Source organism: Aquila chrysaetos (genome assembly GCF_900496995.4).
Source record: "Aquila chrysaetos chrysaetos chromosome W unlocalized genomic scaffold, bAquChr1.4 W_unloc_5, whole genome shotgun sequence".
NCBI lineage: Eukaryota > Metazoa > Chordata > Aves > Accipitriformes > Accipitridae > Aquila > Aquila chrysaetos.
Window position 1 is genome coordinate 912,634 of NW_024470325.1, and position 24,646 is coordinate 937,279.

General features: G+C 54.3%; 1 protein-coding gene and 1 long non-coding RNA gene across 2 annotated transcripts; one reads left to right on the forward strand and one right to left on the reverse strand.

Annotated features, from left to right (window-relative positions):
- The first annotated feature begins 2,083 nt into the window (after nucleotides 1-2,083).
- Nucleotides 2,084-4,043, forward strand: LOC115337618. Its single transcript, XR_003922204.1, has 3 exons — nucleotides 2,084-2,195; nucleotides 3,428-3,463; nucleotides 4,006-4,043. It is a non-coding gene; the product is annotated as an uncharacterized LOC115337618 (long non-coding RNA).
- An 8,136-nt stretch (nucleotides 4,044-12,179) lies between these two features.
- LOC115337598 lies at nucleotides 12,180-23,886 on the reverse strand. Its single transcript, XM_041121656.1, has 7 exons — nucleotides 23,030-23,886; nucleotides 21,710-21,722; nucleotides 14,721-14,890; nucleotides 14,527-14,648; nucleotides 14,319-14,419; nucleotides 13,140-13,310; nucleotides 12,180-12,415 (listed from the first exon to the last, which is right to left on the reverse strand). The coding sequence occupies exons 1-7, from the start codon at nucleotides 23,827-23,829 to the stop codon at nucleotides 12,236-12,238; spliced, it is 1,557 nt and encodes a 518-aa protein (XP_040977590.1). The 5' UTR covers nucleotides 23,830-23,886; the 3' UTR covers nucleotides 12,180-12,235.
- Nucleotides 23,887-24,646: the final 760 nt, after the last annotated feature.

Sequence of the window (24,646 nt, forward strand, 5' to 3'; positions counted from 1 at the left end):
TAAAGAGACAAGTAAATATGTGCTGCGTCTCCTGGTTGAGACCTTACCAGCCCTATCTCCTCCCCGTGCTAGCTCACACCACCAGTAAAAATGCTGGTCTTCTCGTTATGCAGAAATAAATAAATACCTGTCCTGTTATCAGTCACTTCTGATAGTTGTGGGCACCTACAGGGCGACAAAACAGGGGTGCCGGAGCCTGTTGATCCAAAATATGCCCATCTTCATTAAGAGTTTGTCCCTGCGAACAGAGGTACCAGCCATTCCCTCTGCTGTTTGGGGCACTCGCGTCCTTGAAGAGTGCTGCGATGGCAGATCACGTGAGTGTCACGACCGGAAAGGACAGGTCCATCAATTCCGGATTGCTGGAAAAGGTCTTGTTTGGCTTGTGCGAGCCAGGCCAGCAGCTTCACCCAGCGGCTGTCCCCAGTCAGAGGGGAGAGCTGAACCACTTGCGTACAATCCCACGCTGCCCCGACCCCACGCTGCCCAAAGGGTGCTGCCCCGGGCCCCCAGGATGGTGATGTTTGGGACAGGAGTGTTGTGAAGGAAGCTACCCTGGAAAGCCAGGGATAGCTGCAGGGCAGGCAGAGGGAAAGGGATGCAGCGCCCCTGCGGAGGCAGCTCCATCACGCAGGCTGCTCTAAGCCCCACTCCAGCAGGACTCCTGTGCCACCAGGCTTTCCCAAAGGAGAGCAACACCCCGGTGGTCAGGCTGTTCCCCGGGAATGCCCCTGCCTCGGGGCTCCAGCTTGTCCCCAGGGCAGCGGGAGAGCCCCAGGTGCGCAGGGTGCCCCAGGACTTGCTCCTGCCCGGTCCCCCAGCACTGCCCACCTCTGCCAGCTGCTGGGGCTGGAGGGGAGCCCAGGCGTCCAGGCTGCTTTAACCCCCACCAGAGTCTCCCTGATCGGGCGCTCTCGTGAAGATCCAAGCTTGCAGAACGGGTTCCTGGTGCCAGGGGCCCTGGGCAAACACGGCTTATCAGAGATGCTGCAGGGACAAACATCCCTCCTCTTGCCAGGGCAGCTCTGTCCCCACAATTAGCTCTGAGTGGCTGCCTGCGGACAAGTGTGCGCTTCATCGTGTCCCCCTGGACAGCCGCGTCCTGCTCAGGGACAGCACTGGCCTGGGCCGAGGATGAGGGCATTGAAGGGACATTTGGCCAAGGGCCAGCCAGGAACAGGTCTGGAGCCAGAGCCTTGCTGGGGACAGGGTTACTGGGACCCACCGGCTGGGGGCAGCTTTGCAGAAGTGGGACCCAGGTTTGTCTGGGTGGGCACGGCGGCCCCAGGCAGTGGCAGGGTGAGGGCCAGGGCGGGGGTTTGATCTGTGCTCTGATCTCTGCTCTGGGGGGGCCGTGGCTGGGGACTGGACCAGTTTGGGACCTGTAGTGCAAGGAAAATGGGGTGGGCTGGAGCTGGGCACTGCGACCACCCCAGCGCTTCCCCCAAGCCTTACCCTCCTCTCCCAGTGCCCAACATTCACCGGTGCTCCCCATTGCCTCCAGTGACTGAAGATCCCAGCCATCTGGCTGTCCCCATTGCCCATGCCCCAAGTTGTCCTCCCACCTCCCGGTGTTCCCAAACCCCGGGGTCCCTGGTGCCCCAAGAAGAGGGGTCAGTCCCAGCCCCCTGTTTACCCAAGGGGCTGGAGAGGGGTCAGAGATGACTCTTAGAGACCCCAGGGTTTGAGGCTGACCTCATCTCTGGGGGAGTCCCGGAGGGAAAGGCTGGCCTGGGAGGGGGGGCGGCACTGGGAGATGGCAGTGCTGGGAGGTGAGGGGCACTGGGAGATGGGGGGGATCTGGCTTTGGGGGGGCTGTTGGGAGGATGGTTTTGTTCTGGAGCAGTGGGTTGTCACCGTAGGGTGTCCGGCTGTCAGGGCCCTTCCGTGTGCAGCTGCCCCATGCAGGAAGCTGGACCGATGTCAGAGAAGGTGGCTGGATCCGTGCCGGAGGCGGGGGCAACTCTGTGCCAGGGGTGGGCTCCTTGCCAGGGCTGGTGTCTCTGCCAAGCCTGGCTTTGCCCTGGGGGCTCTCGGGGAGGGGGGAAAGGAGGAGTCCTGGGAGGGATAAATCTGCCCCTCACCTTCTGCAGCTTCACCCGGGACTCGCCACACCGCAGAGGAAGATGAAGGTCGCGGTGCTCAGCCTGGCCCTGCTCTTCACCGTCCTGCTGTGCATGCCAGAAGATGCTCAGGTGAGTCCTCAATGCCACGGGGAGAGGCTCAAGGCTGGGGAGGGGTCTTGGCTGCAGGACATCAGCTCTCCTGCAGAACAAAATTGTAGTGGTGAGCACGAAACCCCTTGACTTGGCCTCTCCCTTTCCCAAGCAAGGAGCATCCCCAGGCTCCCCTCACCTCCAGCCCTGGGCAATGCAGCTTTCTCCCTCCCACAATTCCATCTCTTCCCTCCACTTCCCCCGCAATTAATCTTCTTGTGCCCAGAGCCCGAGTTCCTTGGGAAGGTTCACCACAAACTCCTGTGAGGACCCCCACCGGTGTCTTGACTTGCTGCCCCCCCCATCTCTCCCTTTTGGGCCTCCCCATCCCATCCTTTTGGTGCCCTCAGACATCTCCTCCCTGGGATCTCCTCTGTGTCCTATCTAGAGTCCCCAAACGCCCTCCCGTTGATTGTTCCCAATGCCTTTCTTTCAGTCTTTCCCCTCAGTCCTTTGCCTTTCATCCTGTCCCCTGCGGTATCGTCCCCAGGTCCCCTTCCTTGAACCCCCACTGCCAAACACTCTTCCAATCCCCTCGTTTCCGTCCTCCGCAGCCCTCTTCCTTCTGCTCCCACCAACCACCTCACTTGAAGTCCCTGTATCCCCTCCACTTGAACCCCTTTACCCCTCACTTGCATCCCACGCAGGCCTGCCCCTTCAGCACCCCCAGCCCAGTCCCTTGGGGTCCACCAATTCACCCCAGTGCACTGTCTGGGGGCCCCCCCTCACCCTCACCGCCATCCTCTTTGGAGGCCCTGAATTCCCCACACTGTCCTTGTCTCCATCCCCACCCCTGGTCCCTGCCTGAACAGGTATCCCAGGTGAAACTTGGAGGAATGGGGCTGGGGGGGAGCAGAAGGGATTTTCCCGCTCAGCCCAGGGGGAAGCCATGGTCCTGGGGGGACTGGGGATGCCTGTGCCCCACCTACAGCCCCATCAAGGTCCAATCCAGACCACTCCTTTGCTCTCCTTCCCTAGGCACTCCTGGAAGGAAGTGGAGATGTTAACGTGGTAAGTAGTGGGGAGGACTTGGAGGGCATCCAGTCTGGGGAACGGGAGGGCACTTTGGTGCTCCCATCCCTTGCTGGCACCGGGGACATCCCAGTGAGCTTTCATGCTCTCTCTACAAGAGGAGTCAGTCGGATTTAGGAACAAGGTTCACTGAACTGAACTAAATGACTTCTGCTGGCCTCTTTGCTCTCCTTCCCTAGGCACTCCCGGAAGGAAGTGGAGAAGTTAACCTGAGGGTAAGTGGTGGGGAGGACTTGGAGGGCATCCAGTCTGGGGAACTGGAGGGCACTTTGGTGCTCCCTTCCCTTGCTGGCACCAAGGACATCCCAGTGAGCTTTCATGCTCCCTCTACAAGAGCAGTCAGTCGGATTTAGGAACAAGGTTCACTGAACTGAACTAAATGACTTCTGCTGGCCCCAGACCTTCTCCCTCTATGGCCACGACACTCCGGGGCATCCCAGTGTGCCCCAATACACCCCACTGCAACCCCAGAGAACACCCCTGCACCACAGCGCTTTCCCAGGGAGGGCCCCTTCCCCAGGGCCCCCATTGCATTCCCATCCATCCCATTACAACCCAGTACACCCCAGTACACAGCCACACACCCAGGTGGGCGCCCTCCCCAGGACCCCTACTGCTTTCTGTGCACCACCATATGAGCTCATGTACCCCATTTCTCCCCGGAGGCACCTTCCCCAAGGATCCCATTGCTTTTCCCCTGCCTCCCAGTACACCCCAGTGCACCCAAGCATGTCCTTAACCCTCCCTTTCTCCCCAGGATCTTCTGACCGAGGAGGAGTTAAGACAATTTCTGCGCCTGAAACGCGATCTTGCAGCTGCTGATGTCCAGGTGAGCAACATCAGGGCGTCTGCAGCCCCACAAAGGATCCTGGGGGATCCCTGAGCCCTCTGGGGTGGGCAGACCTTGGGTATGGCAGAGGGAAAGAGAGGGGACTGTCCCTGATGCGTGTCCCAGGGGGAGCTGGACAGAGCTGTCCCCATGCCTTTCCTTGCATGCAGTAGGGCTCTATGGAGCCAGAAGGTCACTGTGCAGGCCAGGCAGGGGGTCTGTGCCATGCAGACCCCCCAGGATCACTGTGAGGGCTGGGCAGGCTTCTGGGAGATAGAGGGGCATCCTGGGGTAGGGGGCTCTGGGTGCCATCTGGATCTCAGGTGACCCGAGTCCTGTCCTGGGTATACTGAGGGCTCCAGTTCCCTTCTCCTTCCCCGGGTCTCTGCAGAGAGAGGTGGTGGGGACAAGGCCCCTCTCATGTCCCAGCGGACACTAGGGGGGGGGTGTCACAATTTGGGCTCTCTCTTGCAGGTCCTCAAGTGATGGTGACAGCCCTGTCCTGTCCCCCTCCAGCGGCATGAGGAGATGATCATCCCTGGATGACCCCACCTGATCCCCTGGGAGCCCTGGGCCATTTCCCTCTCACGATCAATAAACCCCTTCAGCAAAGCTACGCTCTGCCTGTGTGTGTGTGTGTGTGTGTGCCTGCGTCCATGTCCCATCTCCTTGGCCAGCACCCAGCTGCCTGGGTCCTCCCTGGCTGCACCACCACGATGAGCAGAGTGGCTGAGGGAGCGCAGGCACCTGGGGTGTCCCCTTCCCACCCACCATGTGCCCCCAGATAAGGGCAACCTGGAGTGTCCCCCCAGGAGGCTGGGAGAGGCGAGGGGCAGACGGTGCCAGCCCTTGGGGCAGCCGGAGTTTCGGAGGCGCAGCGGGAAAGAGGTTCTTACCAGGGCTCTAGTGAGTGATACCAAAAAGCCGGTCGAAGAAACTCTCTAAGACTCATTTTGGAGTTTTAGAAAGCAGGCATTCTTTATTGCAGCGCTGGATGCACGGGGGATAGGTCCACCTAGCGCGCATACCACAGCTTTAGCACTAACAGGTTATATAGAATAACTAATTGCATATTAATCAGATTAGTATACATATACATAAAAATAATTGCAGCTGATTATCTTAGTACTGCCTACATCCGATCGCGCGCAATGAAAGATCCATTTGAGTCGAAGGGCTGCTTTTGCGACCACCGACCCATTTGAAGTTCTTGCTGGCTGTCCTTGAAGTCTTTATTCTTGTCCTTGTTCTTTGATCTTGAAGCTTAATGCAGCTTCAATCCCATGTGGTCAGTTTCAACATTGTTCTCATCTAGCGTACAGGAACATCTAGTCCTAAGAGCAAAGAACTGCAAAACTTATGAGTTACTACCCTCTGCTAGTTAATCGCTTGGCTATACTTTTGTCTATTGTTTCAATCATCGTGTTAGTATACGATTTCTAATAATTATTTACCAAATCTCACTTTTACAGTCACCTAGCAGCAAACCAGTTTCCACGGCTGGTACAAAATATGAAAACCATCAAAATATTTAGACATACCACACAGAATGTATGGAAATATGCTACCATGAGCACCATCCCCCAGGCAGCACAATTTGGTGTCGGGGCAGGAGAGGATCATGAGCAGGCTGCCCGGACCCCTGGGTCCTCTGCCCGCCTCTGGGGGGGATGGTGGTTCCCTGCCTCACGGACTCAGCAGTCCTGGGTTCACAGAAGGTTTCAGAGCCTCATGCTGGACCCAAGTGCCTTCCTGGACCCCCAGCCCACACCCTTCTCTGGGGCACAGCCCCCATCACAGGCCAGGAAGGCAGGTCATTGTGAGAGACTGTCATCTCGAGCCATTTGTCTCAAAGATTGTTTGCTGTGAGAGACTGAACTGTGAACTATTTATCTTGAGCCATTTGTCGCTGGGATGGCTTGTTGAAGCAGGACACTCCTCTGGCCCATAAGGACGATTACCAGGCCACTGAGGCATCCAGGGGAGGAGGCAGGCTGGAGCCGGTGAAGCATGCAGGAATGTGAAGACTACCATTGTCACTGAAGCTGTAGTCTTTGAGAAAATATACCGGTTTCTAGTGTCGATCACCCAAAGATCATGTGATAGACGAAACCTGCAGCGCGCGAACAATTCGTATGTATATACATTGGACTATGCCTTATAAAAAAAAACGTGGAGACAAGCCATGGTGTGCACCCATAACTGAAGAATTGAAGACTGAGGACCAACGGGACGCCGCTTGATCCATGGTGGTGACTATTCTTGCAACTCTATCCCGAATGCTTGTTTGATTTCTACCTTTTTATTCAATTCTATCCTATCGCTACTATTTTCTACTTTTGCTACTTTTGATAATAAAAGCTGTTTTGGGTATACAGCATTTGATCTCGTTTGTGTCTTAATCTCGCTCTTGGGATCATATCGAAACCTTCCCCAACATTGGATCAAGACAGTCATGGGCTCCAGATGCTCAGCGGACCTCCCCTCCACCTTGCATGGCCGAGCTTTGCAGGACTTTGTGTTCATGATGTCTTGGGGGACGTTCATGGCTGTGGTTTCGTCTCTCCAGGCACGCACTGAATTACCGCTGACTTTTATATTAGGAATTTTTCCCTCACGCCACTACAAGTGATGGTCTTAAGGGTCTTTTCCAACCTCAATGATTCCTTGATTCTCTGATTCTATGATTTCTTGTCTTCAGCAGAGTCAGCTGCAGGGGAATATTTCTCAGGGGGCTGGGGGAACCTGAGAGTCCCCAGGGCAGCAGAATGCAAGTGGGGCTGACAGGCAGCACCATCCTGTGGCTTGTCCCTGGGCTGTGGGGTCGGGGCAGGAGCTGTCCACTGGGAAACCAATAGAAAAAGGGGAAGCCAGGAACCAAAATTTATCAAGACACAGGCCTGGCAGAGCAACCATGGAGACAACGGCAAGAAACAAACTTCACTGCTCACAGTAGTTGATGGGCCATCGAGAAACCACAGGCACCACTTCCAGGAGGATCAGCCTGGACTCTGCAAGACTGTGAACCAGGGGGACGCTGGACTGGGAGGGATGTGGGAATCCATAGAGCTGTGCAAACCCGTGCGGGACGTGCAGGGGAAAGGTGGAGCAGGGAGAAATAAAGATGGGGGTTGGCAGAAAAGGATATAAAAAGGGCCAGTCCCATGTAAAACAACTGCCGATATCAATATGGGTTGGGGGGTGAAGGGGTTGAGAGCAGCCATGCAAAGAGGGATGTGGAGGTACTGGTGGGTGAAAAGCCGGGCATCAGCCAGCAATGTGCACTCGCAGCCCAGAAAGCCAACCATATTCTTGGCTGCATCAAAAGAAGCGTGACCAGCAGGTCGAGGGAGGTGATTCTGCCTCTCTGCTCTGCTCTCGTGAGACCCCACCTGGAGAACTGTGTCCAGCTCTGGGGTCCTCAGCACAGGAAAGACAGGGACATGTTGGAGCGGGTCCAGAGGAGGGCCACAAAAATGAGCAGAAACACCTCTCCTATGACGACAGGCTGAGAGACTTGGGGTTGTTCAGCCCCCAGAGAAGAGAAGGCTCCGGGGAAACCTTATTGCGGCCTTTCAGTAATTCAAGGGGGCTTATAAAAAAGATGGGGACAGACTTTTTAGTAGGGCCTGTTGCGATAGGGCGAGGGGTAATGCTTTTAAACTAAAAGAGGGTAGATTCAGACTAGGTATAAGGAAGAGCTTTTTTACGATGAGGGCGGTAAAACACTGGAACAGGTTGCCCAGAGAGGTGGTAGATGCCCCATCCCTGGAAACCTTCAAGGTCAGGTTGGATGAGGCTTTGAGCAGCCTGATGAGGTTGAAGATGTCCCTGCTCATGGCAGGGGGGTTGGACTAGATGACCTTTAAAGGACCCTTCCAACACAAACTATTCAAAGAGTCTGTGATTCTATAATTCGATTGTAAAATGGGGCCAGTCGGTGCGCTTGTCTGGCTGAGCCCTGTGCCCCATCACTGCAGTCTGTCCTGTCTTCTTCTATCTTCTTATTAAATATTTTACTTTAATATCTCTGAGTATTCTCACTCTGTCGCGTGTGTGTGCGTGTGTGATGCAAGGACCAAGCGCCCGCTGCTGGTGAGACCCGTGAGTGTGAGAGTGAAAACTGGTGCCAGGTACTGGGGTCAGACCGGGGCTGTGGGGGCCCCTGCCCTGTGGTGTCAGCTACTGGAGTGAGTGGCATCTCTTCAAGGATGTGAGTGCCCCAAACAGCAGAGGGAATGGCTGGTACCTCTGCTAGCAGGGACAGACTCTTAATGAAGATGGGCACATTTTGGATCAACAGGCCTATGGACCTGTGTCTTGGCGGTGGAGAACCTGACCCCTAAATTGTCCGAGCAATCCAAGGAGGATAGCTCTTCCTCACCCACAGTAACCAAGGTCCCAGCTATTAAGTCAGCCTTTTTCTGTTCAAGGGGAGGGTATCGTACCAAACGAGACTCCCTGGTTCCCATCCTCATGCTGATTCAGCGCCTGGAGAGTCAAGGAGTGATCAGCAAGGCTCGCTCACCCTGTAATAGACGCATATGGCCACTGCAAAAATCTAACGGAGAATGGAGGCTAACCATGGACTATCATGGCCTGAACGAAGTCGTGCCACCGCTGAGTGCTGCCGCATCGGACGTGCTAGAACTCCACTATGAGCTGTAGTCAAAGGCAGCCAAGTGTACGCAACAGTTGACATCAATAATGTGTTTTTCTCGATCTGTTTGGCAGCGGAGTGCAGCCCACAGCTTGCTTTCACCTGGACGGGCTTCCAGTACACCTGGAATCGGCTGCCCCAGGGGTGGAAACACAGCCCCACCATTTGGCATGGACTGATCCAGACTGCACTGGAGCAGGGCAAAGCTCCAGAACACCTGCAATGTATTGATGACGTCATTGCATGGGGCAATACAGCAGAGGAAGTGTTTGAGTAAGGGAGAAGAATAATCCAGATGCTTCTGAAAGCTGGTTTTGCCGCAAAAGAAAGGAAGGTCAAGGGACCTGCACAGGAGATCCAGTTTTTAGGAGTAAAATGGCAAGATGGGCATTGTCAGAGCCGAAAGAATGTGATCAATAAAATAACAGAATTGTCACCACCAACTAACAAAAAAATAAACACAAGCTTTCTTTGGTGTCACGGGTTTTTGAAGAACGCATATTCCAAATTACAGTCTGATCGTAAGCCCTCTCCATCGAGTGACCGGGAAGGAGAACGGTTTTGAATGTGCCCCGAGCAGCAACAAGCCTTTGAACAAATTAAACGGGAGATTGTTCGTGCAGTAGCCCTTGGGCCAGTCTGGACAGGACAAGACGTGAAAAACATGCTTTACACCACAGTCAAGGACCATGGCCCCACCTGGAGCCTCTGGCAGAAAACATCTGGAGAGACTTGAGGTCAGCCTCTAGTGTTTTGGAGCTGCGGTTATGGAGGGTCCAAGGCCCGCTACGCTCCAATGGAAAAGAAAATATTGGCAGCACGTGAAGGGTTTCAAGCCCTTTCAGAAGTAGTTGGTCCTGCAGCACAGCTCATCTTGGCACCCTGAGTGCCCGGGCTGGATGTTCAAAGGGAACGTCCCCTCTATGCATCACGCAGCTGATGCTACATGGAGTAAGTGGGTCATGCTGATAACGCAACGGGCTCAAATGGGAAACGCCGACTGCCCAGGAGTCTTGGAAGTGATCGCGGACTGGCCAGAAGGCCAAAACTTTGGAGTGTCACCAGAGGCGGCGACTTGTGCTGAAGAGGTCCCGCTGTGTAATAAATTACCAGAAAAAAGAGAAGCAAGGTGCCCTGTTTACAGGTGCGTCCTGTCATATTGTCAGAAAACATCGGAGGTGGAAAGGTGCCACGTGGAGTCCTACAGAAAAGTCGCAGAAACTGCTCAAGGAGAAGGTGGAGTCAGTTTGAAGAGGTGAGAGCCACAGAGCTGGCTTTAGATTTTGCTGAACAAGAAAAGTGGCCAGTCCTTAATCTCTGTATTGACCCGCGGACGGTGGTAAATGCTCCGTGGGGCTGGCTACAGCAGCAGTAGGAAGCAGACCACCGGGCAGCACGGAGGCAAACCCAGCTGGGCTGCCGAATCGCAGCAAGGCGTTGCTGCCTGGGTGGAGAACCCGGTTGTAAAAGTACGTCACGTAGATGCTCGCGTACCCAAGAGTCGTGTCGCCGAAGGTCATCGAAACGACGAGCAGGTGGACCAGGCTGCTGGAATGGAAGTGGCTCAGGTGGGTCTGGACTGGGAAACATAAAGACGTGCCCGTGACACGTCGGGACGATTCGGAAGGCGTGCAACGTACAAATGGGCTTGTGAGCAAGGGGTGGACTTGACCTTGATGCCGACCTTTGCCGTGGAGCGTGGACCAGTCGGCTGCCTTTGAAAAACTTAAATGAGTCTTCTTGACAGCCCTGGCACTTGGCCTCCAAATGGTGACAAACCGTTTACCTTATACGTACGTGAAAGAGAAGGAGCCGCCACTGCCTCTGGCCGTATGTCCGGCCAACTCCCCCCAGTTTATATACTGGGCGTGACATCACACGGTATGGAATACTCTTTGGCCAGTTTGGGCCAGCTGCCCTCGCTGTGTCCCCACTTCTTGTGCCCCTCCAGCTTTCTCGCTGGGCATGAGAAACTGAAAAATCCTTGACTTTAGTCTAAACACGACTTAGGAACAACTCTTGGAGCACTTAGGAGGAACTGGGAGCACTGGGGGGAGGCAGGGAGCTGCACTCGGAGCACTTAGGGGGAACTGGGAGCACTGGGGGGAGGCAGGGAGCTGCACTCGGAGCACTTAGGGGGAACTGGGAGCACTGCGGGGAGGCAGGGAGCTGCAGTCGGAGCACTTAGGGGGAACTGGGAGCACTGGGGGGAGGCAGGGAGCTGCACTCGGAGCACTTAGGGGGAACTGGGAGCACTGGGGGGAGGCAGGGAGCTGCAGTCGGAGCACTTAGGGGGAACTGGGAGCACTGGGGGGAGGCAGGAAGTGTCACTGGGAGCACTGGAGCAGCAGTGGGAGGGAGGACTGGGAGCACTGGCCACTCCCTCATGCCTCCCAGTTGCCCCACTCCAGCTCCCTCACTGGGTGGGGTCCCTGGGGCAGTGTTTGGGGGAGGGGTCCCAGGTTTTTAGCCCCGCCCCCTCGTCCCAACCCAGCCGAGAAGGTTTGATTGACAGCTGGCATTTATTGAGGGGCTGGGGGGGGTACTGGGAAGGGCTGGGGGATGCTGGGAGTTGGGTGGGGTTATGCTGGGAGTTGGGTGGGGGATGCTGGGGGATACTGGGAGTTGGGTGGGAGATGCTAGGGGATACTGGGAGTTGGGTGGGGGATACTGGGAGTTGGGTGGGAGATGCTGGGAGTTGGGTGGGGGATGCTGGGGGATGCTGGGAGTTGGGTGGGGGATGCTGGGAGTTGGGTGGGGGATGCTGGGGGATGCTGGGAGTTGGGTGGGGGATGCTGGGAGTTGGGTGGGGGATGCTGAGGGATACTGGGAGTTGGGTGGGAGATGCTGGGAGTTTGGTTGGGGATGCTGGGGGATACTGGGAGTTGGGTGGGAGATACTGGGAGTTGGGTGGGGGATGCTGGGGGATACTGGGAGTTGGGTGGGAGATGCTAGGGGATACTGGGAGTTGGGTGTGGGATGCTGGGAGTCGGGTGGGGGATGCTGGCAGTCGGGTGGGGGATGCTGGGAGTTGGGTGGGGGATGCTGGGAGTTGGGTGGGAGATGCTGGGAGTTGGGTGGGGGATGCTGAGGGATACTACGAGTTGGGTGGAAGATGCTGGGAGTTGGGTGGGAGATGCTAGGGGATACTGGGAGTTGGGTGGAAGATGCTGGGAGTCGGGTGGGGGATGCTGGGAGTTGGGTGGGGGATGCTGGGGGATACTGGGAGTTGGGTGGGAGATGCTGGGAGTTGGGTGGGGGATGCTGGGGGATACTGGGAGTTGGGTGGGGGATGCTGGGGGATACTGGGAGTTGGGTGGGAGATACTGGGAGTTGGGTGGGAGATGCTAGGGGATACTGGGAGTTGGGTGGAAGATGCGGGGAGTCGGGGTGGGGGATGCTGGGGGATACTGGGAGTTGGGTGGGAGATGCTGGGAGTTGGGTGGAGGATGCTGGGAGATACTGGGCGATGCTGGGAGTGGGGAGCGCCCCCCCCGCTCAGATGGAGATGCTGTTCTCGGTCTCCAGCGGGTTGAGGTAGTTGTATCTGAGCGTGGCCACGTGGTTCCTCTCCTCCAGGAGGTCGCGGATCTCCTCCAGCTCCCCCCGGAACGTCCGGATGATCCGGCGAGGTTCCGCCTCGGTGAAACGCTCCTCCGGGTATTGTCCCAGCAGCCTCTGGGAGGGGACACAGGGACGGGGACCCATCAGCTTTGACCAGTTGAGGTGACTCGAGTCAACTGGAAGCTTCTGGGAATGCTGGGAGCCGTGGCGGCCACCACCATCGGGGAGTCACGGCCTCAGGGGGCAGCTCTTGAGGTTCCTCAACCTGCCCAGAGCCACCGTTTCTCATGGGACATCATCTCTTGAGGTTCCTCAACCCACCCAGCGCCACCGTTTCTTGTGGGACATCATCTCTTGAGGTTCCTCAACCCACCCAGAGCCACCGTTTCTCGTGGGACATCATCTCTTGACGTTCCTCAACCCACCCAGAGCCACCGTTTCTCGTGGGACATCATCTCTTGAGGTTCCTCAACCCACCCAGAGCCACCGTTTCTCGTGGGACATCATCTCTTGAGGTTCCTCAACCCGCCCAGAGCCACCGTTTCTCGTGGGACATCATCTCTTGACGTTCCTCAACCCGCCCAGAGCCACCGTTTCTCGTGGGACATCATCTTCTCTTGAGGTTCCTCAACCCACCCAGAGCCACCGTTTCTCGTGGGACATCATCTCTTGACGTTCCTCAACCCACCCAGAGCCACCGTTTCTTGTGGGACATCATCTCTTGACGTTCCTCAACCCGCCCAGAGCCACCGTTTCTCGTGGGACATCATCTCTTGAGGTTCCTCAACCCACCCAGAGCCACCGTTTGGGGAGGTCGTGGTGGTGGGGCCACCCTCACCGTGTCATCGAGGCGGGAGCTGAGGAGGATGAGGGCCACCAGGATGTTGGCGGTGGTGTCCACCTCGGGGAGGGTGTCAAGGAAGTGCTGGAGGAAGGTCTTGCCCTTGGCCATTGGCGGCGGGTGGCGCATGGAGGAGGGAGCGTTGGGGACGAAGGCTCCCAGGTCGTACTGCAAGGGGGGGGAGAGGGCGGTGGCAGCAGAGGACATCCCGGTGGCATGGAGATGGGTTGGATGGGGATGTTCTCCAGGGATGGATGGGGAAGTCCCACTGGCATGGAGATGGGATGGATGGGGACATCCCTTCAGCGTGGAGATGGGTTGGATGGGGATGTTCTGCTGGGGTGGGGACATCCTTCCAGCATGGAGAAAGGATGGATGGGGATGTCCCTTTGGCATGGAGATGGGTTGGACGGGGACGTTCTCCTGAGGTGAGGTGGGGACATCCCACTGTCATGGAGATGGGATGGATGGGGATGTCCCTCCAGCATGGAGATGGGTTGGATGGGGACATCGCTCCAGTGTGGAGAAGTGTTGGATGGGGACATTCTCCTGAGGTGGAGCGGGGTGGGGACATCCTTCCAACATGGAGAAGGGATGGATGGGGATGTCCCTCTGGCATGGGGACGGGTTGGATGGGGACATCCCTCCAGCATGGAGATGGGCTGGATGGGGATGGTCTCCCAAGGTGGAGCAGGGTGGGGACATCCTTCCAACATGGAGAAAGGATGGATGGGGATGTCCTTCTGGCATGGGGACAGGTTGGATGGGGACGTTCTCCTGAGGTTTGGTGGGGATGTCCCTCACCCATGGAGAGGGGATGGATGGGGACGTCCCTCTGGCATGGGGACAGGTTGGATGGGGACGTTCTCCTGGGGTGGGGTGGGGACATCCTTCCAGCATGGAGAAAGGATGGATGGGAACATCCCTTTGGCACGGAGATGGGCTGGACGGGGACGTTCTCCTGAGGTTCAGCGGGAACATCCCACTGTCACATGAGATGGGACGGATGGTGACATCCCTCCAAGCACGATGCGAGGTGGGACACTGACATCTACTCCGCCTTAGGGTGGGGGACATCCCTCCAGCACCCACAGGCCTCGGAGAGGGCCACCTCTCCGGCGTGGGTTTTTGGGGGGACATCTGGTTTTTTGGGTGCAGATGACTCCGAGGTCCCACCTGCCCGTTGTTGACGGCCGCGTGCTGCACCGAGCAGGTGAACACCACCATGGTGAGGAACTTGCCGAGCTCCGCCACCGTCCGCAGCGAGGACGGGATACCTGGAAGGTGGAAAAGGACAATGAAGATCATCACGGATCCCATCCTTTACTCCTCCCGCCACCCTTAGGGACATCGCGGAGCACCCATGGGTGCAGGAACACCCTACCCGAAGACGTCCTGCTCAAGAAACCGTTGACGAAGATCTCCATCGCCCACGCCTGCAGCTCGGCGTCCTCGCGTACCGCCGCGTCCTCCTTGTAGTAAAAATCCACGACGGCGGAGACGAACCTACCAGAGGGTGGGATTAAGGCGAGCGGGGTGGTCCCGTAGCATGGGACCACCTGGCCGGTCGTCACCCACCTCCGGATGGTTTCCCAAAGGATCATCCCATCATCCCGGTAGCGGTAGTTGGGAATTTGGGTCATGCTGCGTTGGCGGATGTCATCGGGGAGGCAGAGGGAGGCGTAGGCCACCTTCTCCAAGCCCCGTCGGACCAGTAGCAGCAGTCCCTCGTAGGTGGCACCCGAGGACTGGTGGGGAGGGCAGCACCCATGGGTGCGCCAAGGAGGAGGAGGCACCGTGGCCTGCCTCCACCCGCTCCCAGTGCTCCCAGTATACTCCAGCGCCCCCGGTTCTTCCCCAGCTCCAACACAGTCTCTAGCGTCCCCCAGGTCTTCAGGGCTCCCCAGTGCTCCCAGTCTACCCCAGTGCTCACAAGTGCTCCCAGGGCACCAGTACTCCAAGTATCACCCCCCCCTCCAGTGCTCCCAGTATACCCCAGTGCCCCCAAGTGCTCCAAGAGCACAAGTACTCTCCCAGTGGCCCCAGTATACTCCAGTGCACCCAAGTATGCCCAGTGGCCCCCAGTGCTCTCTAGTGTCCCCCATCCCATGCTCCCTAGCGTTCCCCAGTGCTCCCAGTACACCCCAGTGTCCCCAAGTGCCCCTAGTATACCCCACTGTCCCCAGTGCTCTCTCGTGTCCCCCAGCCCATGCTCTCTAGTGTCCCCCAGTGCTCCCAGTATACTCCAGCGCCCCCAGTCCTTCCCCAGCTCCGACACGGTCTCTAGCATCCCCCAGGTCTCCAGGGATCCCCAGTGCCCCCAGTATACTCCAATGTCCCCAGTGCTCTCTCGTGTCCCCCAGCCCATGCTCTCTAGTGTGCCCCAGTGCTCCCAGTATAGCCCAGTGCCCCAAGAGCACAAGTACTCCCCCAGTATACTCCAGCGCCCCCAGTCCTTCCCCAGTTCTGACATGGTCTCTAGCATCCCCCAGGTCTTCAGGGCTCCCCAGTGCTCCCAGTCTACCCCAGTGCTCACAAGTGCTCCCAGGGCACCAGTACTCCAAGTATCACCCCCCCCCAGTGCTCCCAGTACACCCAGTGCACCCCAGTGCGCCTAGTATACCCCACTGTCCCCAGTGTTCTCTAGCGTCCCCCATCCCATGCTCTCTAGTGTCCCCCAGTGCCCCCAGTATACGCCAGTGTCCCCAGTCCTTCCCCAGCTCCAACACCCCGCCCCAGGCCCTCTAGTGTCCCACAGGTCTTCAGGGCTCCCCAGTTGTAGCAGTGCTACATATCAAGGTGCCGCGATTAGATCACTGGTCGGCCTGGACCAGGGAAGAGACAGATAACACACATGGTGTGAGTGCCAACTCCGTCCTTTATTGCGCAGTTAATTCCTTTTACACTAGCAACGGTAGGTGGGATTACCGATATGTCACAGGGAGGCGACGACTAGCCTTCTACCTTTCCGTGACATCGCGAGATCTTCCGAACGGTGTACCCTACATCTCCCCCTCCTCATGTCCAACTAGCTCCCATTGGTTACACACACTATTCATGCACTGTCCACGCGTCCAGTTGCACTCAATGATTGGCTGCATCAACACTGCACACGCGCATAAACATAAAATATAATTGGTCATACTAACTAAACATACGAGACTTATCTCAGTCTAATTGGTCAAGATAAACTGCCGAATTGAGGTTGTTTGTGCCAAGTTCTCTTTATCGTGGAATGTGCACCTGTGTTTTTCTAATTGGTATCTTTCTTATTTTTGTCTTCTTGTTTATTCTGTTCAAGGCCTTCTAAAGGCGTCTGGAATGCTCTTGTGACCGTTAGCTAAATATATTCCCACAATTCCCCCTCCCTTTTTCTATTAGAAGAGCATTAGCAGATCTAGTCACCACCATCCGCGAACTCAGCCCAGCAATCGGTAGGTGCCAGCTTTACGTGGGCGTCCCCACAGAGGCAACGATGGCCTTGCCGTACACCAGCCTGATGCTCTTCGGAAAATCCCGGTATTTATACATTTGCAGAGGAACGGATTTCAGCACACGTGGCCAGCGGGTGCTAAAATTCCCCTCAGTTGAAACATAGGGGAGCCTATGGCACATGCGGTCGCTGGCCAGACGTGCCGCACGAGTCATAGCCATCGTGTTTATTGGTTCACGGGCTTTGTGATGTGGTTGCAGTGCACAGAGAATCTTGACCTGTTATGTTGGCTAAGGTGACCTACAAGATCTATGAACACAATTAATCAAACACAGTAAGAGCAATATTATACCTGAGAAAATGCAGAAGAATAAAAGAAACCCTGAGTTTTAACAGAGAAACAAACCAACTCGTAAGCCCCCATCCCACAGTTAAATACTCCAAGCCGAAATGACAGTGTTCTTAATTGCTATAAAGGTCTTGCAGCTCCTTATTGTCTCCGAAGTTCTGCTGTCTTATTCATTAAGTGGTGTAGTGTCAGAAGTTCGCAGCAGAGACCCAAGGAGTCACAAGCCAGGAAAGGATAACAGTAATCTGTGAAGAAAAAACACTCAAAACACTATGAGGTTAGGACAGGACGAACCATGCGACTAGGGACCCATTTAAGTAGCCCTTCAGGTGTCTGTACACAGGCGTACCCCCGCCCAAGGCAACGCAGCTCAAACGGTCCGTTCCACTGGCGTGTCTGGGGATCACGCACACAGACCAGTGGGTAGGGGCCTTTCTCTTCCGTAGCCGTAAAATGTTGTTGCTCCGTCGTCTGGTCCAGATCCCCCCGAATTGTCTGATTTAACGAAGTTAACGCAGTTAACAGGAGACGCTGTGTACGGGGAACAGGTGAATTATCCAGTAAGCAGGAGGGCTCCGCCTGGTCCCCCTCCCTAAGACGATCTAGCAGGGTCTTTAAGGTTCGATGTGCTCGTTCTACAATGGCCTGGCCGGTGCTGTTATAAGGAATGCCATGTACAAGGGCTATACCCCAGGTTGCACAAAATCGTTTCACCTTTTCCGCAGTATAAGCTGTACCATTATCCGTCTTGATCTGTCGTGGAATCTCCAGTTGGGCTATGCAAGCACGCCAGTGTTGTACAACCGCCAAGCTATTCTGCTTCCTGTGCGCTGTAGCGAGAATATATTTACTATAGGTGTCTACGGTAACATGCAAATACTGTAGTGGCTTAAAGGGAGCGTACTGCGGTCCACTCATGTTGACTGCGGGCTACTTATGCTAACTCTAAATAATCAGGCTCAAAGAAATGTTCCCCCATTTTCCATGAAATCTCCCACAATTTCCCCTTTTTTTTTTTTTTTTTTTCTGTGCAAGATTCCCTTTATTTCACAAAAGAATCCAACTTATATATGTTTCAACAAAGATCCAGAAAGTACTAACGACTCACAGCCAATACTGCTAGCACATGAGGGCATATCTGACCCAGCTGGGATGTTTGCCAGTCCTCAGAACAGTTAAAGATAAAAACATTCCATAGACATACTCGTGACTGTCTTCAGCCACATCTTCCCAGGCCTACACAAGGCCATCCTCCAACCTGACCTTGTAAAAGTAGTTCTTCAAGGCTTGGCAAACATGCAGCACAACAAATTCTAACGGTCACTCTTGAAAACAAATGCCAGGTGTTCCGAGCTGCTCCCACATCGCCCCCTTTTTTGTTTAGGAACATCAGATTCACAAGGAAGGCAGCGAGGACTCTAGCTTCGAACTGACGCAATCCTCGTACTGCTCCTCAGGTGATTCTGATTGCTGCAAACACACAAATGATTAATAATTCTCCAATAGCAATATAAATTCAGATATACAAATTTAAACCTTCAAATCATGTTTTTGGATTTAAGCATTCAACAGTATTAGACAATTCTTTGAAAAACACCTTATTCTGCTAATTTCGTATATTTCCCATTTGATCTTGTAAAATCTGTGCAAGGTCTTAGGTCTCTCCTGCAATATTAGTAGCAAATGCACCTTGCAAATGTGCCTTCACCTAATTCCAATCACATACACTTTCATTCCCTTGTAAAGGAGTTACACAGAGCCCTTGTTTTTGAAATTCCCAATTGCAATGTAATTTCATTCTATGTTATAATGCATTTTGTCTATGTGATGGGTTGATCCTGGCTGGACACCAGTCACCTACCATAGCTATCCTATCACTCTCTCCTCCACAGCTGGACAGGGGAACGGGAAATGAGGTTTTGCGGTTAGTTCATCACACATTATCTCTGTCACTTCATCCTCCTCAGTGGCAGCACTCATCACACTCTTCCCCTGTTCCAGCGTGGGATCTCTCCCACGGGAAACAGTCCTCCACGAAGATCTTCAGCATGGGTCCCCTCCACGGCGTGCAGTCCTTCAGGAGCACACTGCTCCAGCGTGGACCTCCATAGACCGCAGGGGAACGACCCGTATCACCATGGTCTTCCCCACGGGCTGCAGGGGAATCTCTGCTCCGGCGCCTGGAGCATCTCCTCCCCCTCCTTCTGCACTGACCTTGGTGTCTGCAGGGTTATTTCTCTTAGATGTTCTCACTCTTCAGCTGCCATGTCTGTGTGTTCCGCAACCGCATCTCTCTTCCCCCTCTTCAGCCGTTTGTTTTCATTAATTTTTTTTTGTCTCTTCCTCTCTCTCTCTCTATTTTTTTTTTTTTTTGAGTGCCAAGTTACATGAAATGCTTTTGCAATCATACATTCAACTATTTTATGATACGTGGTACAATCATTACAACTGCTAATATTACAATTAAAATAACTAAGCCATACATAAGCAAATCTTTTAATCATCCCATAATTCTCAAACTTGTTAGCCATCCACTTAAAGCTGTGCCAGTTATCGTGAGCCTTTTACTGTGAATCATATTGATATTGGGTGTTAGTAACGTAAGTTGTCCGAGGCTACATGGCCTCCTGTTAAGTTGTGATGGAATTCCTCTCCCACGCTCTATTCCCACAAATTAAAAACATCTGCGTAGGTAAAGCAGCTGGAATAGAAAAAAGAGCGTGATATTCTGGAATAGATATAGTTACACCAAGCTGTAGCATTTCTATAAACAGGCAAAATAGCATTTACATTCTGACCCTTTCGAGTGGTGTTATAGATGCAATTAAACATCACACAGGGATTCATGATGACTGATCCTAACAACTCTCTCTTGAGGTTCTTGCATTTCTTGAGGCAGGTGTGCATACAACAGGAAAAGTAAACATGGTATCTCCTTGCTGTAGAGCTTTTTCTCGACAGCGTTGCATCAAACTATGTGTATTTTTTCCCAAATTATTAAGTGAATCGTCATGGATTAGACAGAGGCACAGAGTTAGAGGGATTAGCAGGAGAAGGAGATACAGGCAGTGCAGCAAAGCCAGGTTCCGTTGAAAGTTCTGCAGACCCTGGAGAGGGAGTACCAGGCGATTGGGGTGGGGGGGGTGGGGGCCGGCGGCGGCACGGCAGCGGTCCCGGCTGCGCAGAGGCCGTGGGAGGCAGCGGCGGGACGGCCGCGGCAGGCAGCGGTGGAGGTAATGAGGGATATAAATCCGGCTCTTTTTCAGAGTCCACCCTGCCTGATACAAAAGAATTATTATCAGAATCAGAATCCTGCTCATTAGCGGCCTGCTTACAGACTGCCTCCTCAAAAGCAGTATCAGGTTGTACCCACCTGCAAAAGTTGTTGCAAGGCCGCCACTACCGGACGCACTTCCCGTTGTTGCTCTCTCTCCAGTACATGGCGTATCATGTTACCTAGGGACGAACCCGCTGGCAAAATGAGAGACAAGCGCTGCGCTCTGTGGGTTAGCTTGAGCCCTAGCACATTCAAGCACAATCGCCTCTTTAGCCGCCTCCGGGAGGTTTGCCGCCTACACAGCAAGCTGAAGCCGATCTAAAAAGGCAGTAAACCTCTCGGCAATCCCCTGCGGAACTTTCACGCAAGGGGGGTCCGCTCTATCCATGGCCGCGACACGCCCAAGTGCGGCCAAGGCAGTTGTTGCAAGTGCCGTAAAGTCACGCCCGCGTATGCCCTGTGCCTGTGCCTGAGGCGTTGCAAACCGTCCCTCCCCACGAGCTGCCGAACCACCCGCCGCAACTCCTCTCATGGATACTGGGGTGGGGGGCGCATCAGGTCCCGCTGGTGCCGCCTCTGCAGGAAAAACCTCCGTCTCCGCCGCACCCTCTGTGCCCATGTCCGCGATCAAAGACGGACCACTCTGCGAGCACCGCTCCACAGCCGCCCGCTCCGTCTGAGTCCGACCCGCTGTCCCCGAGGGCACTGTCCCCGCTGTCCCCGAGGGCGCTGTCCCCGCTGTCCCCGAGGGCGCTGTCCCCGCTGTTCCCAAGGCGGCGCTGCACCCGCAGACACAGCAGCTCGCGCCGCCAGCCAGCACGCCTCAGCCTCCCCTCCCGCCGCGACCACCTGCTCCACATTCCCCCAACTCTGCGATCGTTCAGCAGCTCCGCGCTCGGATCGGAGCAAGGACTCCCGAATCTCTCCCCAATTTGGGGGGCTCAAAACTTATCTAGGAGACCCAATGTCCCCCCGGCGCAGCATCCATTGGATGCATTCGCCCGTGGGGCCCCTCCTAATCGAACCGCGGGCACCCACCTCATAAGCTAACACCTTTAATATCTTAATCACTTGCGCAAGCTCCATCATCGCCTGTGCGACTGATCACGTCAGGGGTCACCACTATGTAGCAGTGCTACATATCAAGGTGCCGCGATTAGATCACTGGTTGGCCTGGACCAGGGAAGAGACAGATAACACACATGGTGTGAGTGCCAACTCCGTCCTTTATTGCGCAGTTAATTCCTTTTATACTAACAACAGTAGGTGGGATTACTGATATGTCATAGGGAGGCGACGACTAGCTTTCTACCTTTCCGTGACATCGCGAGATCTTCCGAACGGTGTACCCTACATTTTGGATTGCCGGTGATAAATACGCTGTCTGCAAAGTATGTGCAAATGTTGAATACAGTGCGCAAAATCAAAAAAGAAAGCGACTCTCTATATAGAGAGATTTTTAAGTTTCCTGGGGAAGCACTCATTACAGCCAAGTGTTCGAATCTCACCCAGCAGGCGTCCCTGTGGGGAGGAAGAGAGGCTCAGCCCGTTGACTGGTCCCAGAAGCCAGCGATGTCCTCCTGACTAGTCTATGATGGTATCTTCCCTAATAGTCTTCCTCTTTGGGGGTCTTTTTGTACTATTTTTTCTTTTAGGTGGAGCTTGAGTGAGTCTAGGCATACATACCTTTACTTTGATTGGCATAAAGTTCTCTTGCTTTGCTTTTAAAGGTATATGCTAGAAAAAATTCAGAGCGCATGCTCCATTGGGGAGTGGTTGCACCCTGGAGGTGGGTAACTTTGGGGATGGAGGTGTGTTTTGGTAGTATAATGATAGTATACAAGCAAAGTTCACCCAGAGGACATGATTTAGCGTGTCACTACTCCAGAACAGGGCACTTATGATACAAATCAGAGGTAAGGCCACAGGGTTGACAGAACCCCCATTGTTTCACCTCCTTGCTTCAGTCGATTCAATGCAGGGACCTTCCCTTCTTGTTCCAGTAGTTCCAGTTCCCTATCCCTGCGGTGATATCACAGAGCCTGGCCGTGGTGTCTCCACTCTGCTCCACCCTCCGTGTTGTTTCTCTTAGAGTCAGCATCCCAAGCTCCCCTGGCGTTGCTAACATCTAAGCTTGCAGGTTATGTTGCTGAGGGAATTATTATGGAACAGATCTCTTGCATATCCACTGCATTCCACCCTGGAGGTTTACCTTCCCTTAAGGGGGGGGACAAATCAGTAAGTCACCTCCAGCAATCACTCCACAGTCACACACAGAAATGTCAGGGCTCTGTGAGGTGTCCACATCTGAGCTGTTCTCATGCACTCCTCATACACACAGGGTGTTCAGAGACACGGGTCCTACCCTTGCACACACATGGGTGGTGCATTGTGGCAGTCATAGCATCTCTCTGGCCTCCTCTTGACACTCCCAGAGGCTGGCAGGTGCCTCAGCCCTGCGGTGGATTGCCCTGCTCTGCACTCATCGGAGGTGCCCCAAGGCATGAGGAATGGACACGGGGACCTCAGGTCAAGGAAGCACATCCCAGCGCTGCATTCTGTTGGTTTCCCAGGGGACGTTACTCTCAAAGTGAAGTAACTTCAGGACACTGACATTCATGGGATCCCCAGGAATAGCTGATGGCATTTGTGCTCACTCAGGTTCGTCTCCCCACACGCATGCAATTTGCGTGCTTACAACTCATCTCTACAATGTAAGCATGGACAACATTATCAGAAGTGAAAAAACAAAATAAAAAAAAATAAATCAAAACAACATCAACAACTACAAAACATATAAAAGACAGGTTGGGCCTGTAATGAGTTACGTTATGAGTGATATGCAGAAGAAGATGGGCAGTATATTGCTACTAAAAAAACTTCTGGTCCTAAGTTTCTGAACTGCATCCTTGAGCTCCTGGTTCCTCACGCTGTAGATGAGGGGGTTCAGTGCTGGAGGCACCACTGAGTACAGAACTGCCACCACCAGGTCCTGGTGTGGGGACGAGATGGAGTGGGGCTTCAGGTAGGTAAACATGCCCATACTGACATACATGGAGACCACGGCCAGGTGAGGGAGGCATGTGGAAAAGGCTTTGTGCCGTCCCTGCTCAGAGGGGATCCTCAGCACGACCCTGAAGATCTGCACGTAAGACAGCAGAATAAAACCAAAACACCCAAATGCCACACAGACACTAACCACAATAAGCCCAGCCTCCCTGAGGTAGGCATCTGAGCAGGAGAGCTTGAGGATCTGGGGAACTTCACAGAAGAACTGGTCCACAGCATTGCCCTTGCAGAATGGTAGTGAAAATGTGTTGGCAGTGTGCAGCACAGCAGTGAGAAACCCACAGCCCCAGGCAGCTGCTGCCATGTGGACACAAGCTCTGCTGCCCAGGAGGGTCCCGTAGTGCAGGGGTTTGCAGATGGCAACGTAGCGGTCATAGGCCATGATGGTGAGAAGATAAAACTCTGCTGACATCAGAATAAAAAAGAAAAAAACCTGAGAAGCACACCCTTGGTAGGAGATGGCCCTGGTGTCCCAGAGCGAGTTGGCCATGGATTTGGGGACAGTGGTGGAGATGTAACCGAGGTCGAGGAGGGAGAGCTTGAGGAGGAAGAAGTACATGGGGGTGTGGAGGTGGTGGTCACAGGCTACGGCAGTGACGATGAGGCCATTGGCCGGGAGGGCAGCCAGGTAGATGCCCAGGAAGAGCCAGAAGTGCAAGAGCTGCAGGTCCCGTGTGTCTGCAAATGCCAAGAGGAAGAACTCACTCATGGAGCTGCCATTGGACATTTGCTGGTTCTTGAAATGGGGGCATTGCCCTAAGAAGGAAAAGACGGGAAAATTACAGCAGAATTCTCTGAGCAAAGCCAACGCCATTCTTTTTAGAAATCCACCCCCACACGAATTCCAGTGCATTTCCTCTCTTTGCTTTGTGCTGGCTGAGTGTGCTTTGAAGAGCAGGACTTCTGCCCATACGCTGCCAAGGAGTCAGCTGTGCCCTGCTGGTTTGTGACAGCAACCAATGTCAGTTGTAATCCACATTTAATGGAAAAGTTCAATACCTGGACACAGGACTCACAAGAGTGTAGTCTACAGAAGAGAGGCTTAGCATGTCTTTATGATATTTTTTCTCTGGTTTTTTTTTTTTTTTATTTTCCAGCATCACAACTGGTGAGTACTATTTTTAGGGGTAGAAATCCTCATTCTTGTGACTGAAAGTGTGGAGTCTTAAGACAAAACAGGCAAAAGGGCTCAGTGCTCTGTGGCTCAGCGCAGTCAGGAGAGCTGCGGTGTCCATCAGTCTTGTTCCCAGCTGCCCTGCACTTTCACTTCTGCTACCTCGAGGATGACTGCACATACAAATTACTCTTAAAAAAAAAGAACAAATAACTGGACTCTGATGAAAGCAGGGGAATCTTGTTTCAAAGGGCAGATCTCC

Coding starts and splice junctions, on each gene's coding strand:
- LOC115337598 (XM_041121656.1), bottom strand. CDS start 23,829: ATGTACTTCTTCCTCCTCAAGCTCTCCCTCCTCGACCTCGGTTACATC. Junction 14,649..14,720: donor CTTTGGGAAACCATCCGGAG/GTGGGTGACGAC, acceptor ACCCTCTGGTAG/GTTCGTCTCCGCCGTCGTGG. Junction 12,416..13,139: donor GCTCCCGCCTCGATGACACG/GTGAGGGTGGCC, acceptor GTCCCCTCCCAG/AGGCTGCTGGGACAATACCC.